The sequence below is a fragment of the Arctopsyche grandis genome, chromosome 2, assembly GCF_051622035.1.
Source record: "Arctopsyche grandis isolate Sample6627 chromosome 2, ASM5162203v2, whole genome shotgun sequence".
Lineage (NCBI taxonomy): Eukaryota > Metazoa > Arthropoda > Insecta > Trichoptera > Hydropsychidae > Arctopsyche > Arctopsyche grandis.
This window is the reverse complement of record NC_135356.1, coordinates 21,584,935-21,600,502: the sequence shown is the minus strand read 5'-3', so window position 1 is coordinate 21,600,502 and position 15,568 is coordinate 21,584,935. Positions and strand designations below refer to the sequence as shown.

General features: G+C 32.0%; 1 protein-coding gene across 1 annotated transcript; it reads left to right on the top strand.

The window, feature by feature from the left end:
* Window positions 1–248: 248 nt before the first annotated feature.
* Cyp305a1 (Cytochrome P450 305a1) lies at window positions 249–13,890 on the top strand. The gene is made up of 8 exons (XM_077446067.1): window positions 249–413; window positions 6,842–7,096; window positions 9,815–10,030; window positions 11,726–11,913; window positions 12,372–12,483; window positions 12,688–12,865; window positions 12,951–13,216; window positions 13,304–13,890. Exons 1-8 carry the CDS (start codon window positions 263–265, stop codon window positions 13,492–13,494), a joined length of 1,557 nt encoding a protein of 518 aa, XP_077302193.1. The 5' UTR covers window positions 249–262; the 3' UTR covers window positions 13,495–13,890.
* The last annotated feature ends 1,678 nt before the right edge of the window (window positions 13,891–15,568 follow it).

Here is a 15,568-nt window from a genome sequence, read left to right as displayed (position 1 = left end):
AAATCGTAAACATCATTTAATTATTAATTTAAAAAAAAATCCCTGGAAAAGTTTCCGTACGAATCAACACAGCATCCCTTAAAAATAACCTTAAGGGCACGGCTTTTCGAAAAGTTTAATATCAAGTTTAGGGCGCACATAACCGGTTCACAGCCACAAATGAAGACCACCGGCTGATGACATGCGCCCCCATAGACAAAGAGAGGTCGTCAGAGGGCGTAGGAAGTGGGTGGGGGGTGGGTGGGTGGGGACTTTCAACTAAATGGCAACCGGTGTACCAAAAGTGCTATCAGTGCTAACCAGACACTGCTTCGAGACGCACAGCTGGACAGCCACCATGTTCGCCTTCATCGTCATTGTACTCATCCTCTACATGATCACCATGGTGATCAAGCCCAAGAAGTTCCCGCCCGGTGAGTTGCCCAAATTTCGATTTCGATTGTGACTTGCAAATCGCCGAGCAATTTGCAATTTGCAAAGTCAGTTTGGTTATTTTTACCACGTTGCGAAAACAAAACATATGTACATACAAAGGCTAGTAACCTTATGAATACGCGAGTTTATGTACTTTGTGCGTGCCAAGTGAGAATATCTGGCGCCATTCGATTACCATTGCATTGAAATTATTTCAATTTGAGAAATTCAGTTTAAAATTATTGTTCCTGTACTACATATACATATGCTAATTTTTTGTGTGAGTGTTATTTAAGACAAGCTTCTGATCCTTTTTGAGAAGCGATCCAAATTTTCTTTAGTGACCCGAATACCTAAACAGTTGAATAGATTTTAATAATATAAAAAATACACTGTTTTATTGATGACGTTAAATCTTATACGTTAGACTTTTTAATAATGCTCAAATCCTGATTTAATTTTAAACGAACTACGCCTTGATTTAAATTTAATCAAAATTTTCATTAAAAATAGTGGCAAACAGCCATTAACATTAATAATATAAATCTACCTCTAAATTATAATTATATTTAATTAAGCCACATATTTTTAATAAATAAGCAATTATTTTAAATAAACTTTGACATTAAAATTGTTAGCATTATTTAATTAAAATTATTAATAAATTAAATATTATTAAAACGACGAATTTGAATATCCTTAAGGACGATAAAATGTATTTTAATTGTTCTATTTTTCTATATGAATTTTCCATCGAATAGAGAGTTGAAATACTTTCAATGAAGAGAAAGTCGACTGTTAAATTATTCGTTGGAGTAATTATTTTTTTTGTATTTTATTATTTTATAGTATACACTCATTTTTATTACTCGATCGTTTTTTATGTATTTTTTTCGAAATTATTTAATTAATTATTGAGTGCGAAAATTATACGATTTAGTACACCGAAACTACGAAATCTAATACTATGTATTTAACGTACTTAAGTACATAGTATTAGTTTAAAAAAATCTATATATATTTATTTATTTGTAATTTAAACTAAACCGGCTGAAGCATGCGATACAAATGGACAAAATTAGCATTATATTTTTCAATACCAAGCGATATCTTTTTTTCTTCATAGTGAATATGTCAATACTTACGTAAACGAGTACATATATATATATATATATATATATATATATATATATAATACATATGAATATATATGTATATAGTGTGAAAAAACTCGTCCTAATCGAAGAACCACATGTTCGGTTATTTTATTATCGTTATATTGAATTTGCCAAACTCACATTCGATATGTCTTTGTTGAATGTTATGCGAATACGTTCATATGATTCATTCTACTATCATCGAATAATGAAATTATAATAGCAGTTTATATTATAAAAAAACCACAGCGTAGCTCGTTGGTTAAATCATTGTTTACCAGTTAGGGATCGTGAATTCATATCCCGACCTAAAACGAAAATTGTATTTAATTTTCTCAGTGATTACAATTGAGTATGTTACTAGCTAGATCTGGATGATGATAAAAGTCATTAGGCAAAAACTATTGGAGATAAACACCTTTCCCAAGACAACTGTACTGCATAAATACCAAATAGTATAAAGGTGCAAGCACATAGAATCGTACTTAGCACGTGTTTTTTTTTAGAAGCTAGCACGTCTGATCTATGCTATGGCAATTCAGGCCAAAAATCACACCCTGGAGTTTTTTCCGTGTTATTTTATCCTTGTATTGGCATAGGTTTGACAATGATCGATAACGTTTATTCCCATAGTTAAATAAATATAGAAGAAACTTGTTGAAAAAAAAGATCATACAAATTAATAATAACATAAAGCAACGCCCTCCCCAGCTGGAAACCACGAGCGCGTCCACGTCGTACAATTCAGTTTGTTAACTCATTAAATTCTCGATATGGTGAAGTCAATGACCTAGAATTGGGTATATGTATGGACATTATATATTAAAAAGTAAAACAGAAATCCTTGCTTATAACCCTAGTTTAATAAAAAATATTTTATTTTGAACTTGAATCAAAATAGTATCATCTTCGACATGTAAAATGGTCTTTGAAGATTTTTACGTGCTTTTTATGGCGCAAACACACTGAATGCTATGCACGTGCTCGTGGTTTCCAGCTGGGAAGGGCGTTCTTCAGGGCATTGTTAATTCGTACGATCCTACTATTTCGACAAGTTTCTTCCACATTTTTTTCAAATATGGGAATCGATCGATGTCAATACAAGGATAAAATATCACCGAAAACACTCCAGGGGATGATTTTTACCCTAGATGTCATAGCATAGCAGTGTTTTTTTACATGTGCAAAACTATATTAAAAAACCGCGTACGTCTGTGTGTGTCTACGCCTTTATTGTTCATAAATTATGTTCCCGACACAGGTTAAGTCTATTCTGCGTAATAGCTACTGATCCAATGATCATTGTCCATTATTTTTACAAGATTTGTACTAGTTATATCTTATCTTGATAGTAGATAGTGTAGGAATAAATGCTTAAAACCCTAGTTATTAAACCCAAAAAGTGATTCAGAAGACATACATAAATATAATACTTACGTATATATGTATGTGTATGCTTTGGCACTATATTATTAAATTTTTTACAAAAGTGTTTTGATGTTATGTTCGTTATTACTGTCTGGGCGCATTTCAATATTAAAAAATACACATGTATGTATTTATAACGTTCTAATAAAGCGTAATATATATTAAATATAATTCAGTACGATTTCAAAAATTGGCAAAAACAATTCTGCAAAAATTAATGCATTTATAAGTAACCTTTACAAGTAACCTTTTTGACAACCACAATTTGTTTTTTTTTTATTTTAACAAAACTTTTCATCTCCCATATGTCGGACCAAAAATTTCTCATAGAATGTATTTCAATCTTGGCAAATCTCATTTAGAAACTTTGCAATAGATGACATTTCGATATGCTGTTTTTTGCATCTTGCTCGCGAACATACAAGAAAGCTTTTGTGCGAGCAAGATGCCTTACTGATGCATGTTGCAAATAAATCATTCTCTCTCTAATCACCTCTTTATAACCGCAAAGTTTCCTATAGATTGTACAAAAAATATTAAGTCAAATTATTACTCGTCTGGTTTGGATTATCTTGTTATAGAACTGTCCTACATGGTATATTGCGACAAACCTGTTTATTGACACTAAAAGGCACACAATTATAAATTCGCACCGTTTGAATTTTTATCTAATGCTATATATGTATGTATGTATGTATTTACATATGAGCTGTTATATTTGAATGTGAAGCCAGAAGTCCCATTTTCAGTTCCAAAAACACTATTTATGTTTGACTTAATTCACAAATTGTTATAATTTATTTTAATTCGATATATCCAGGATCTTGGAAAAGGAGAATCAACGTATAACAGGCCACCAGCATTTTTAAATATTGTTAAACGCAAAACTTTATATTAAATTTTTGCAAAATATTTCTCGAAATGAAGAAAAGTGGACTTATCTTTCAAATATATCGACTTACGATATAACTTGCTACTTTGATATTGGCTCATTATCACGCAATGATAGTATGCCCGAAAGGTTTCCGCGATTCGCACTCAATGATATAATGTCAATGACAGATAATAAAATTAATCAGTTGAGGCTTATCGTTTGTTTTGATCGACATTTTAGAGCAAACGTTGCTTGCCAACATGTTGCTGCCTTTATGAAAATGTACATACATATATTGTGTCGAGGTATGCTTTTTTGTATTATAAAAGACATTTTTTTATTTTAAATAGTTTATAAACAGACATTTATTCAAGGATACATAGATTTACATACATATCGCCTGTTTGACTCTTAATCTATGCAATTGCGTTTTAGAATTTTTTTTACAGAAGGAAAAATTGGGAAAAATTGTCAATAACAAATCAATATATATATATATATATATATATATATATATATATATATATATATATATATATATATATATATATATATATATATATATATATATATATATATATATATATATATGTATATATATATATATATTTTAATAACCTCTTTTTACTCGTCTTACGAAATTTTTATACTAGTAGCCTGTTAAAATTTAATATTAATTTTGAATTATATTTATATATTGTACATATATAAGGTCCAGTGTACTCAAATAAATATGGAACGCTATATCATTAACGGTAAACGGATTATTGCGCAAATTGCGATCGTTGCCACAAAACTCGCGAATACGGAATATATGGCACTTGAGTTCTCGTGAGTGCAGACAGTATTTCGCGTTTTTAAATTTCGATTGATGAGGTTTTTGGATGCCAGATGTCCCGTGATTCTGTGCATCATTTTAAATTCTCTCTAAGAGAATTTAAAAGGATGCATGGAAGGCCACGGGGGAAATGGGTGGATGAAATGGATGAAAGTTGCTTAAAGCAGAGACGAACTGAAGCGTGATGGAGAGGCCGTTAACCAGCAGTGGATGTTGAATGATAATGAATAATGATGTACATATATGTTACAGTTAAGAAGTATTTTTGGTTGTAATATATTCCAACTGGCGTTTTAGTTCATTCATATTCGAATACAATTCAACTAGTAAATTATATTCATGTGCTCCAGTTGTAATATAACAGTTGAGTTTTGACAGCTCTGATATTTTTACGAATGTTTGAGAACTACGAATATTTGCTCTCTCTTTGTATCTCTCTTTGTGTCGTACAGGCTCACTTAATTTGCGCGAGCAGGATGCAAGAGGAATAGGCTTTTCCTCCCGTATCCTGCCCGCGCACATTAAGCAAGGCTGTACGACACAAAGAGAGATAATTTCACCGCATGCCATTGATATATATTATACATATATACATAGTACCGTTTACCATGCATACATTATTTTTGATCTTTCGATTTTCGATCTTTGATTTTTCGATCTTTCGATCTTTCGATGCTGTGATTTAGACCCCTATAAACAATTGAATGATAAAAAAAATTAGCGCACGTAGATACAAAATAAATTTATTTGGTAGTGATTTAAAAAAAACAAAGATATCTTTGTTTTACTGACACAAAGCAATTCGGCGTAAATTTTAATAATGACGATATTTAATAGTTTCAACTTAAAGATTTCAAATTTGACTGCTTTGTTGATAGTCTGATGTTTTGTTTGGTCACAATAAACATCTAAGTATGTACATATGTATCAGTGGCGTGCTGTTAAAATCTTCCTGTTATTGTCAGACAGCATAATTTTCGTGTGCTCGAACAAGATATAACGGGACTATTTTGACGCCACCTAGTCCCCTTATAAGACTGTGTGACCAAAATAGGAAGATTTTCACGGCACGCCACTGGTGTGTATATATGTATGTTATTATTACATAACTTAAAACTTTGTACATAATACGGCAATTTAAACTTATTTTTATGTTCCTTTTGATTCACTTCAGGTTTTCACAAGTGACGAGGAAATCTCACGAGTGTGCTTATTATAAATTTTCATAACTGACGTGTCGATTAAATTCTAAGGAATGATATGTACATACAATGTAGTTTATATTTTACAAATACGTAAACAAATCAGCTTCGGTTAAACAGTTCAAAAGTTATCAAATTGGTCCGACAATGGTGGCCGACATGTACTATGTATGCATATTTAAATTTTAGTATAAATACATAAATAGGAAAGCAAACCTGAATTGGAAAACATCTGTCGCGAACATTCAAATGGTGGCGAAAAGGTTCTTGAACTCGGTTTGAAACGTGCGAATGTTAAAAATTCAACGGTGAACAGTTTGTGCTCGAATGCTTACGGGTATTTACATTGTTCAATCCATTTCATTTACATAACAAACATATGTACATCATCGGGGATAATGTGACTTTAAGCTTCGAAATTTCTAATTATAAAAATGTTCGTATACAGTATATTTATTTGTTTGCCCAGTATGCAAATCTATAGTTTTCATCAAACTTTATGTCATCATCATCATCTACAGCCATTCACCATTCACTGCTGAAATGAAGGCCTCTCCAACACGCTTCCACTCGTTCCTGTTTTGCGCAACTATCATACATCTCACCCCAACCATATTCCTAATTTCAACTACCTATCTTCCGTTCGGTCTTCCTTTTACCCTTTTGCATTCTATCGGGTACCATTCAAGCACTTCCTTTGTCCACCTTTCGTCCATTCTTCTAGCCAGGTGGCTCGCCCATTGCCATTTCAATCTCTTTACTCTATCCACTATGTCCACTACCCTTGTCATACTTCTCACCCACGTACTCCGCTTCCTGTCTTTCCTCGTTCCATACGTCTTCGAGTGCATTGGACTTATTTTATGTACTATCTCACAAATTTTAGAATTGTAAATATTTATTCCATTTTTTATTGTTATTATTGTAGGACCAACATGGCTGCCATTTGTTGGATGCTCTCTACTTTTCAAGAAGTTGACTACCAAATGTGGTAGTCAGCACGTAGCTGCACAAAAGTTGGCAGATAGTTACAATACCAATGTCCTGGGCCTGAAACTTGGCCGCGAGCCATATACCATCGTGTTCAACGAGAAGCTGATCAGGGAAGTGCTCTGCTCCGAGGATTACGAGGGTCGTCCTGACAACTTCTTTTTCCGTCTGCGTGGACTTGGCATGCGAAAAGGTAAAAAACAATTATAAAGTGGTGCACTTATCCGGGTTGAGCTCTGTTTATCCACTTTAAGTGAAGGAGAAGGTGCACTATTGTACACTAATATCGCATCCTCACAATGCATCGATGATAAGTACACTATTTGATTTAATTGAATTATTAATACAATTTTTCTATATGAATCTTCTATCTATCTGTTTTTTGCCAATGCAATATATTGTATTGCCTATATTGTATTACCAAAGTAGTATTTTATCTGTTTTTTGGCAATTCAATATATTGTACAAACCATAAAAGCTTTAACTTTAATGTGTGTATAATTGTGTGTCATTTAATTTCCAAAACCATTCATAGAAATGTCAGCAAAACATTAGTTAAAATAAAAGCTAAAATAAATTATGGGGGTAAAAGGTATTGTTGTAAACGGTAAACGGATTATTCCGCAAAAAGTGATCTCGCTCAAGTCACTACCATCTGTAACTAACACTAGTAAAATATTTCGCGTGGGTTACTGAAAGTAACCCACGCGAAATATAAAATATTAAAATATAAAATATTTCGCGTGGGTTACTTTCAATTGATGTAGTTTTTGGGTGCCAGATGTTCCGTGATTGGGATTTTAGTGACTTGCGCAAGATCGCTTTTTGCGGAATAATCACCAAACCGTTGTAATCATTCTGTTTAATTTGATGGGCGGGACAGAAGTAAAGTAGAACCACCAACATGGTCGAATTGGTCCAAACTCACAGGTTGGCAACCAGTGGCGGCTCGTGCACAGGAACTGCGGTGCAGCAACACCCCCAGAAAAATTAAGAAAAATTGCATTTAAAACTTGAATTTAGATATTTCACACTTTTAGCATTTATATATGTAACATATTCGTTAATAATGAGTATGTTACATATCCCAACATTTTTTTTTTTTTTTTATTATATTCACAAATTGTAAATGCAATTTTTTTGATATTTTTCTGGGGGTGCTGCAGCCCGCAGCTTCTATGCACAAGCCGCCACTTATTGGGACCCAAAGCCAACCATGTTGTATGGTCCTTAAAAAATTATGAAAATTTTTTGATTATAAAGGAAGGGTGAGATAATTTTAGTTTGAAACCGTCACAATATTATACTTAAAACAAATTTAATTGCGAGTGTATCGCTATTGACAAGATTTGGATGATTATATAATTCGGTTATAAGATTTGGATGATTATCTAAATTATATAATCATCCAAATCTTAAAACCGAATTATATAATCATCCAAATCTTAAAACCGAATTATATAATCATCCAAATCTTGTATAATATAGAGCGATAAACTCACTTGTTATCTCAAATCAAATTATACAATATACCAAAGATTTTACTTCAATTTAATATTACGTATAATGATACATAATATGAAATTATCCTATCCAAAGCTATCCGTTGAAAAGTCAATGTGCAAAACACTTGAACGCATTTGCAACACTTAATTGCAATTGAATCACTTGATCATAATTGAACGACAGTGTAACTGAAGTATAATTATTATCATATTTATATTCAGTCTTTCTGGTATCGCAATCTACAAAGCGATGTCCAGATTTATTGGATTTTGTGGATATATAACATTTCATTCTAGGGACGCCATATACGAGTATTCGTATGTATGCTTTTGATGTTGCCAAATTTAAGTTCAAGTAATTTATAGTTTAGATATTAAATTTGCGCAGTTTATGTATGTATTCGTAACATAAACAAACACAGGATGATATAAACCACGTGGGTATAAACCATCAACTGAATACCATTCGAAAGTGAAAGTTGATCTGTGTTTCTTAACTGTGATCGTTTATATTATATTATTCACACTTTGACGTTGTGACTCTAAGTATTGCTCTAAATCCGGGATTCAAATAATAAGTCTAATAATTGCCATTCTATTTTTGGTACTCAAGGACTTGGGTTGAGCTCAAGGAATTAGGTATCTTTCCACAATTAGTGGGACTTTACATACACTAGGTTTCTTAGATCAAACTCAACCGGGTACTATTTACCAAGATAAAAAGTAAAACTGACAAATCAGTTCTATATCTTATGGCTGATCTCAGAAGCTGTATCTGTCCAAATATGTATGCATACTATTACACATATTTGCCCAGTGAAATGAAAAGGTGCATATTTTGAACCTCAAGCAGTATATCCATTTATGCTTTGAGTTGTACAACTTCAAATGTAATATACTGCTATACAGTAATCACACTTTTCATTCAACTTTCTTTGACTTACATAATTGTTCTGTGGGTATGAAAGAGTTTCAACATTAACGATCTGATTCAGCGCATTGATAGGACTGAAAAACATTGTATTTTGTTATTCTTTACCCACAAATACAAACTTCTTCTCGTACTACTAAAGAACCTGCTTCCACCAAAGTCCCCTCCTTTCACAGATTGAGCTCATCTGATTCTCGTTTTGATGTGATTCGGATACCAACTGGCAAATATTGTATGTCTGATTTCATAAACAATATCCAATACTAATCAACTTATATGTACAAACTCATATCATTTGTTAGAACGCTAGATTGTACACTGACACACTATGAATATGTATACCAAATGTTATTAGGATCTGCATATTTATTCATGATGTTTTTTATTTGTAATATCTTTATCATCACCATTTCATTAGAATAACTTTTAAATTAATGAGTTGGATTAAATTTCGTGTTCGCCTTTTGCTCACCAGGCATAACTGGAGTTGACGGTCCCCTGTGGCAGGAACAGAGACAATTCGCAATGAGGCATTTGCGCAACGTAGGCTTCGGAAAACCCATAATGGAGGAGTACATCATCGAAGAGTTGCACCAGCTAATCAAGAGTTGCGGGGAGAGCCATGATAATATTTCCCTGAATTTGCTGCTGGCTCCCCACGTTCTCAATGTTCTTTGGATGTTCACAGCAGGTATGTGTTGTCGTAGGTCAATATGCTAAGCTATTTTAATGTCGTAGAATCTTCACTGCCATTATCAATAAAATAATAAGAGTAATAATAAAACAGATTGTAGCTCAATAGCAAAAACGGTTACGTGACCGGAGAATAAAGGCGAGATAAAACGTCGCCCTTATCGTGGGTCAAATTTTAGCCGCACACTTACACTTTTGGTTGAAAAATTCTTACTAATCAATTTGATTGTTGCCATCATTTTTTTTTTTAATTTTCGAATTCTGTCATATAAAAACATTTCAATATTGGATTTAGTTTCTACATATATATCAAATAAATGCTTCTTGTATATAAATCATTAATGGCGTGGATAGCATTGGTCTGTCAACATTTTAATGTATTCTATTTTGCAACCTTTAATTTTCCCATCAACGATCAAATTTATATTAATAAATAATTGATCAAATAAAAATTTGGATGTTGCCATTAAAGAAAATTAGAGTAGTGGAAACACTACAGTCGTTGACCATACGAAGATAATTGGCCACTTTTAAAGTTAAAGAGTTAAAACTCTGTGATTTTACTCGAGTATTTTTGTGTCCTATTTCTATGTAATGAAATTAATTAAATGTATATCATGGATATTTGCGTGTAATGAGTAATTAAGTGATTGTGTGTGGTCACTAGGCTGTGTTATCATCACTTGACAGTTTTAGAATCGCGGCTATGCTCAAGTGTGATTGAACCTTTGCAAAATTCAAAACATACACACATTAATTTATTTTATCATAATCGCTTGTGAAATTTGAGTAGTTTCTCCCACAGCACGAAGTCGATAACTTATCAAAAAAATTAAAAATACAAAAAAAAAACAACGTCAAACGTATCTATAAACAATTTGCCAATATTGGATTTGTTTTTCTGCATAAAATTGATATACCAGACTGAAATTACATAGATTAAACCTACACTGTAGCTAGCATATGATATTATAAATGGACTTTATTTGTACAAATGTATTGATAATAGGAATACATTTTATAATACAATATAATACAACCATATTTTGACAATCTTAAAATTGCGATTCTCTTGGGTTCAATTACCAACTAATATAACCAAATCGGAATGTTTATTTAAATAAAAATTAATGTTTGTTTCTTTGAAACCACGTAGACTTTAATATATATTTTTTATATATAGAATTTCACGTTACAAAAATTATACAAAAAAAGCACTTAACTTTAACAAAATCTTCAAAAAATAGTTTTAAACTTCCTACTTTAATTCCATTTTTGACTTAAAACGAAATAGTGCTAGACATTCTAGTTTTTCTGACATTAAAGTGATTTAAAGGAGATATATGTAGGTATACGAATATATGTATCACCAAATCGAAATTCACCATTTTAGACATGTCATTTATTTGAAAGCCCAGTATATAATCTTAAAAACAATGTTATCATGTAGCAATTGGTATATATTTTAATTTTTCGTATTGAACGTTTTCACGATGAACTTTTTTCACTATATGCATTAGCTAATAAATATTATATTATAAAAGTTATCAAGAATTAGATGTTTCATATCAAACATTGACTTTTATAGCCTAAGTAATCAAACAAATTTATTTTTCAGCTCCAATCTGAACATATAAATATATATGTATATATATAATCGAATTAACATCTGAATTAATTCGTGTGATTTCAGGAAAACGTATAGACAAAGAAGATGCACGTTTGCCACAGCTGTTGACATTACTGAAGACCCGTTCAGGAGCGTTTGATATGTGCGGTGGATTTTTAAATCAATTCCCTGAATTGAGATTCATTTTACCAGAATGGACTGGATACAATTTACTGAAGAAACTCAACAGCCAACTATATGATTTCTTCATGGTAAAAGACAAACAAAATTCCACTATTCATACAATAAATTCGACATTTTCAAATGCTTTGTGTGTGTAATATATAATTATATGTACGTATTACATCCACTAACAGATTGCGAGCGTTTATTTTTAATTGCATATTGAATTTTTCACTCTGGCTTGTGTATTTGTCCCGCCGGCATGTTTCATCGATATGTGTGTATATATGTACATACATCCTGTCGATGGAAATATATTTGCACATAGTATATACATTACATATGGTAATTTGATAATTTTGCCTGCACGAATCATAATAGATACTGGTGTATTGCTCATGCTGAATTGTGATTTCGGCATTAATTTATTTACATGTGCGAATATTGTGCTATCCATGTTAATATTTATGCGATGTTATTATGTATATAAAGTTACACGAAAATCATTCCTCATGCAAATGGAATACAATTGCTAATTTTTCTACAGGATGCCATTAACGATCACAAGAAAACCATTTCGGTCGCCAATGAAGATCTCATCCACACCTTCCTTTGCGAAATGAACGAAAGGAAAGACGATAAGAATTCAACATTCTCAAGTAATTGAAATCTAATAATATTTTATTTAAATTGAATAATGTCAAATTTTTTATTTGCGATAAAAGATTACTAATATTATTTTCATAACGAAGACTATCGTTTTTTTTATATATACATATACATAGTAAACGATATTATTGCCTGAATTTTATTAATTTTATTTGTACGTTGACATTTAATGTATTGTATACAATCTTTCCCAGTTGACCAGTTGATTATAGTGTGTCTCGATTTATTCATCGCTGGTTCTCAAACGACGAGTAACTCTTTGGATTTCGCCTTCTTGATGATGCTTGCTCATCCAGAGATGCAGCGCAAAGTGCAAGCTGAACTTGACGAAGTTTTAATGAACAGAACACCATGTCTTGAAGACAAGAACATGTAAACTTATTCGCATTACTGAAATCCCAATGAAAATACCCAATCTTTCACACACACACACACTAAATCAATTTTACCTCTCCAGATTACCATACACGATGGCAGTTTTGCATGAAACCCAACGCTTCTTCAATATCGTACCATTGAACGGTCCCCGAAGGGTGGTGCGTGACACCGAACTCGACGGTTATCTTTTACCCAAAAACACAGTAGTTCTAGTGAGTCTGTTCTCCGTTCACATGGATCGAGAGATATGGACTGACCCTCAAGTGTTTAGACCTGAACGGTTTATTGGCTCCGATGGAAAAATAAATGACAAACTAGTAGATAGATTAATGTCTTTCGGACTGGGTATGCATATATGGAGAACTTGTATATCTTTTTTACATATTATTATATATTAAGTGTTTCATTGTGAGTTTTTCTTAATGATTTCAGGTCGCAGGAGATGTTTAGGTGAAGCTCTTGCCAGAGGTTGCCTGTTCCTGTTCTTCACTGGAGTTATGCAACGATTTAATATAACCACTAGTAACGGAGTTATACCATCTACAGAGGCCATCGTCGGTATTACGAGTAATCCTCCCCCATATACAGCTAAGCTCGTTCCGAGGCTTGGAGAAAGACAATGAACGAATATATGTACATATACATAACTGATTTTATGTTAGAAAATAGTTAAAGCATGAACCTTTTAACTATTGTGAAATTATACAATTTGATTTTTTTTTAATTTATACGATTCATAAGGAAAAAATTGTGAAAGAAATAAAAAAAAACACAAAACAAATGCATTGAATCTTTTAAATTGAATTTTTTTTTAATTTCTTAACGTTGAGAGGGCTGTACACCCGAAACCTTAATTTTGTTGCCGTTCCTTTCTTCGATATATTTTATCTTATTTAAGGAAAACCTTAAGTCTTAATTACAAAACAGTACAAATAATAAAGTATATAACAAAAGACCAATTATAGGTTTCCGCTGGTAGTAATAAACTAAAGCATACACGTAACCATACATGACATTTCAAATAAACATAAGAAAAAACATAGAAATTAAATTAAAAGATTAATCAAAAAATGATTTAACTATTGCTCGCCTTGCTTACTCATGCGTACTATCAAAAATATCAAGGTTATCATCTCTCGCTAATCGGATAAAGGTTTTATTTGCTCGCCACATAAAAGAGTTTTGTCTATAATATATAGAGGTGCGAAGAGACACCTCTGTGAGGGACAGTACATAAAAGTTAATTATAAATTTTAGAGTTAAGTATAATAATTAAGATGTATTTTTAAATTAGCTTGATAGATAAAATATATATATAAATAAATAAATATAATTAGAGCTCGCATACGGAATTGCAATTGGGGCATAGGTACGCGACAATCTGCTCGGTATTTTAAATATATTTTAGATAGGAGTAACGGACAATCGATTAAGCCAGATAATAATTTCATAAGATATGTAATATCTGCTATTTCTCTTCTATGCTGGAGTGGAAGAATGTGATGATTTTAACATAAATTTAAGTAATTATATATATTACACTCAATATATTATATATATATTGAGTGAATGCGACAGTTTCGCTTCGACCAGATAATACGTATTTTAAATCGACAAAATCGAGGTTTCGTATTCTCCTATTTTCTCCTCCAAAACTGGACCAATTTTAAAAAAAAAATTCATCATCGGTATGAGAAAGATATTTTCTGTGCAACTATGCGCGTATTTTTTTTTAAATCGACAGTTAAATAAGCACGCTGGACTGTTTTTGTGGGTGTAAAAAAGAGGCGATTTTATAGATGTTTGGCGGCTCCTAGCTCCTATAAAAAATAACTAATCAAAAAAATAAAACGATAGATGCAACCCAATGGTGGATATCCATAGCATATTAGAAAATAATTTCTCTAGTGCCATAATTGAGGAAGGGAGAAGTCTAATACGTTTGTATGGACAAGGCGCTGGTGTCCAGCCCTCTTAAGGGTGGAAGATTTTGATAATCTAACTTGTATTGTATGTTCAGTTCTCGTTAGCGGATTGTCCATGCTTAAATCTAGTTTTTTTTATTATTTTTTCAAATAAAATATTGAAAACGCACTGATTATTAATTTTTGTCAATTTAAATTCAAATCGATTTTATTGGAACCTCGATAAAACATCAAATAATTGAGGTTAACTCATTTTGACAGGAGACGTCATATCACTGTAATGAACAGGGTAACCAACATCAATAACAAAAACGCTTACATGTTCGCGAATTCTCAAATAAAAATATTTGATATATGTAATCTCCATAAAACTGGCCAAATACATATAAATAATCTTGTTTAGTGCTTGTATTTTATGTATAAAAAACAAGTTCTGAACAAGGATCACTATAAAATGAGGATATATATCTAACAGGTTACGTAACATACAATGTCTGTATACCCGATGGTAAATGGATTATTTCGCACATTACAATCGCGCAAACGACAATCATTGTCACGAAAATTGTGAATACGGAATATCTGACATTCGAATTCAAGTGAGTTTCGTAACATGTGCGAGATCGCTTTGTGCGGAATAATCACCGAACTATGCCCGATGAATGAACGGGTTTGTATAGTCAGTCTTTAATTTATTATGTACAGTGATGGGAAAAAATAATACCCGTTTGATGTATTTGCACTAATTCACAAACACTTTTTAACAACATGT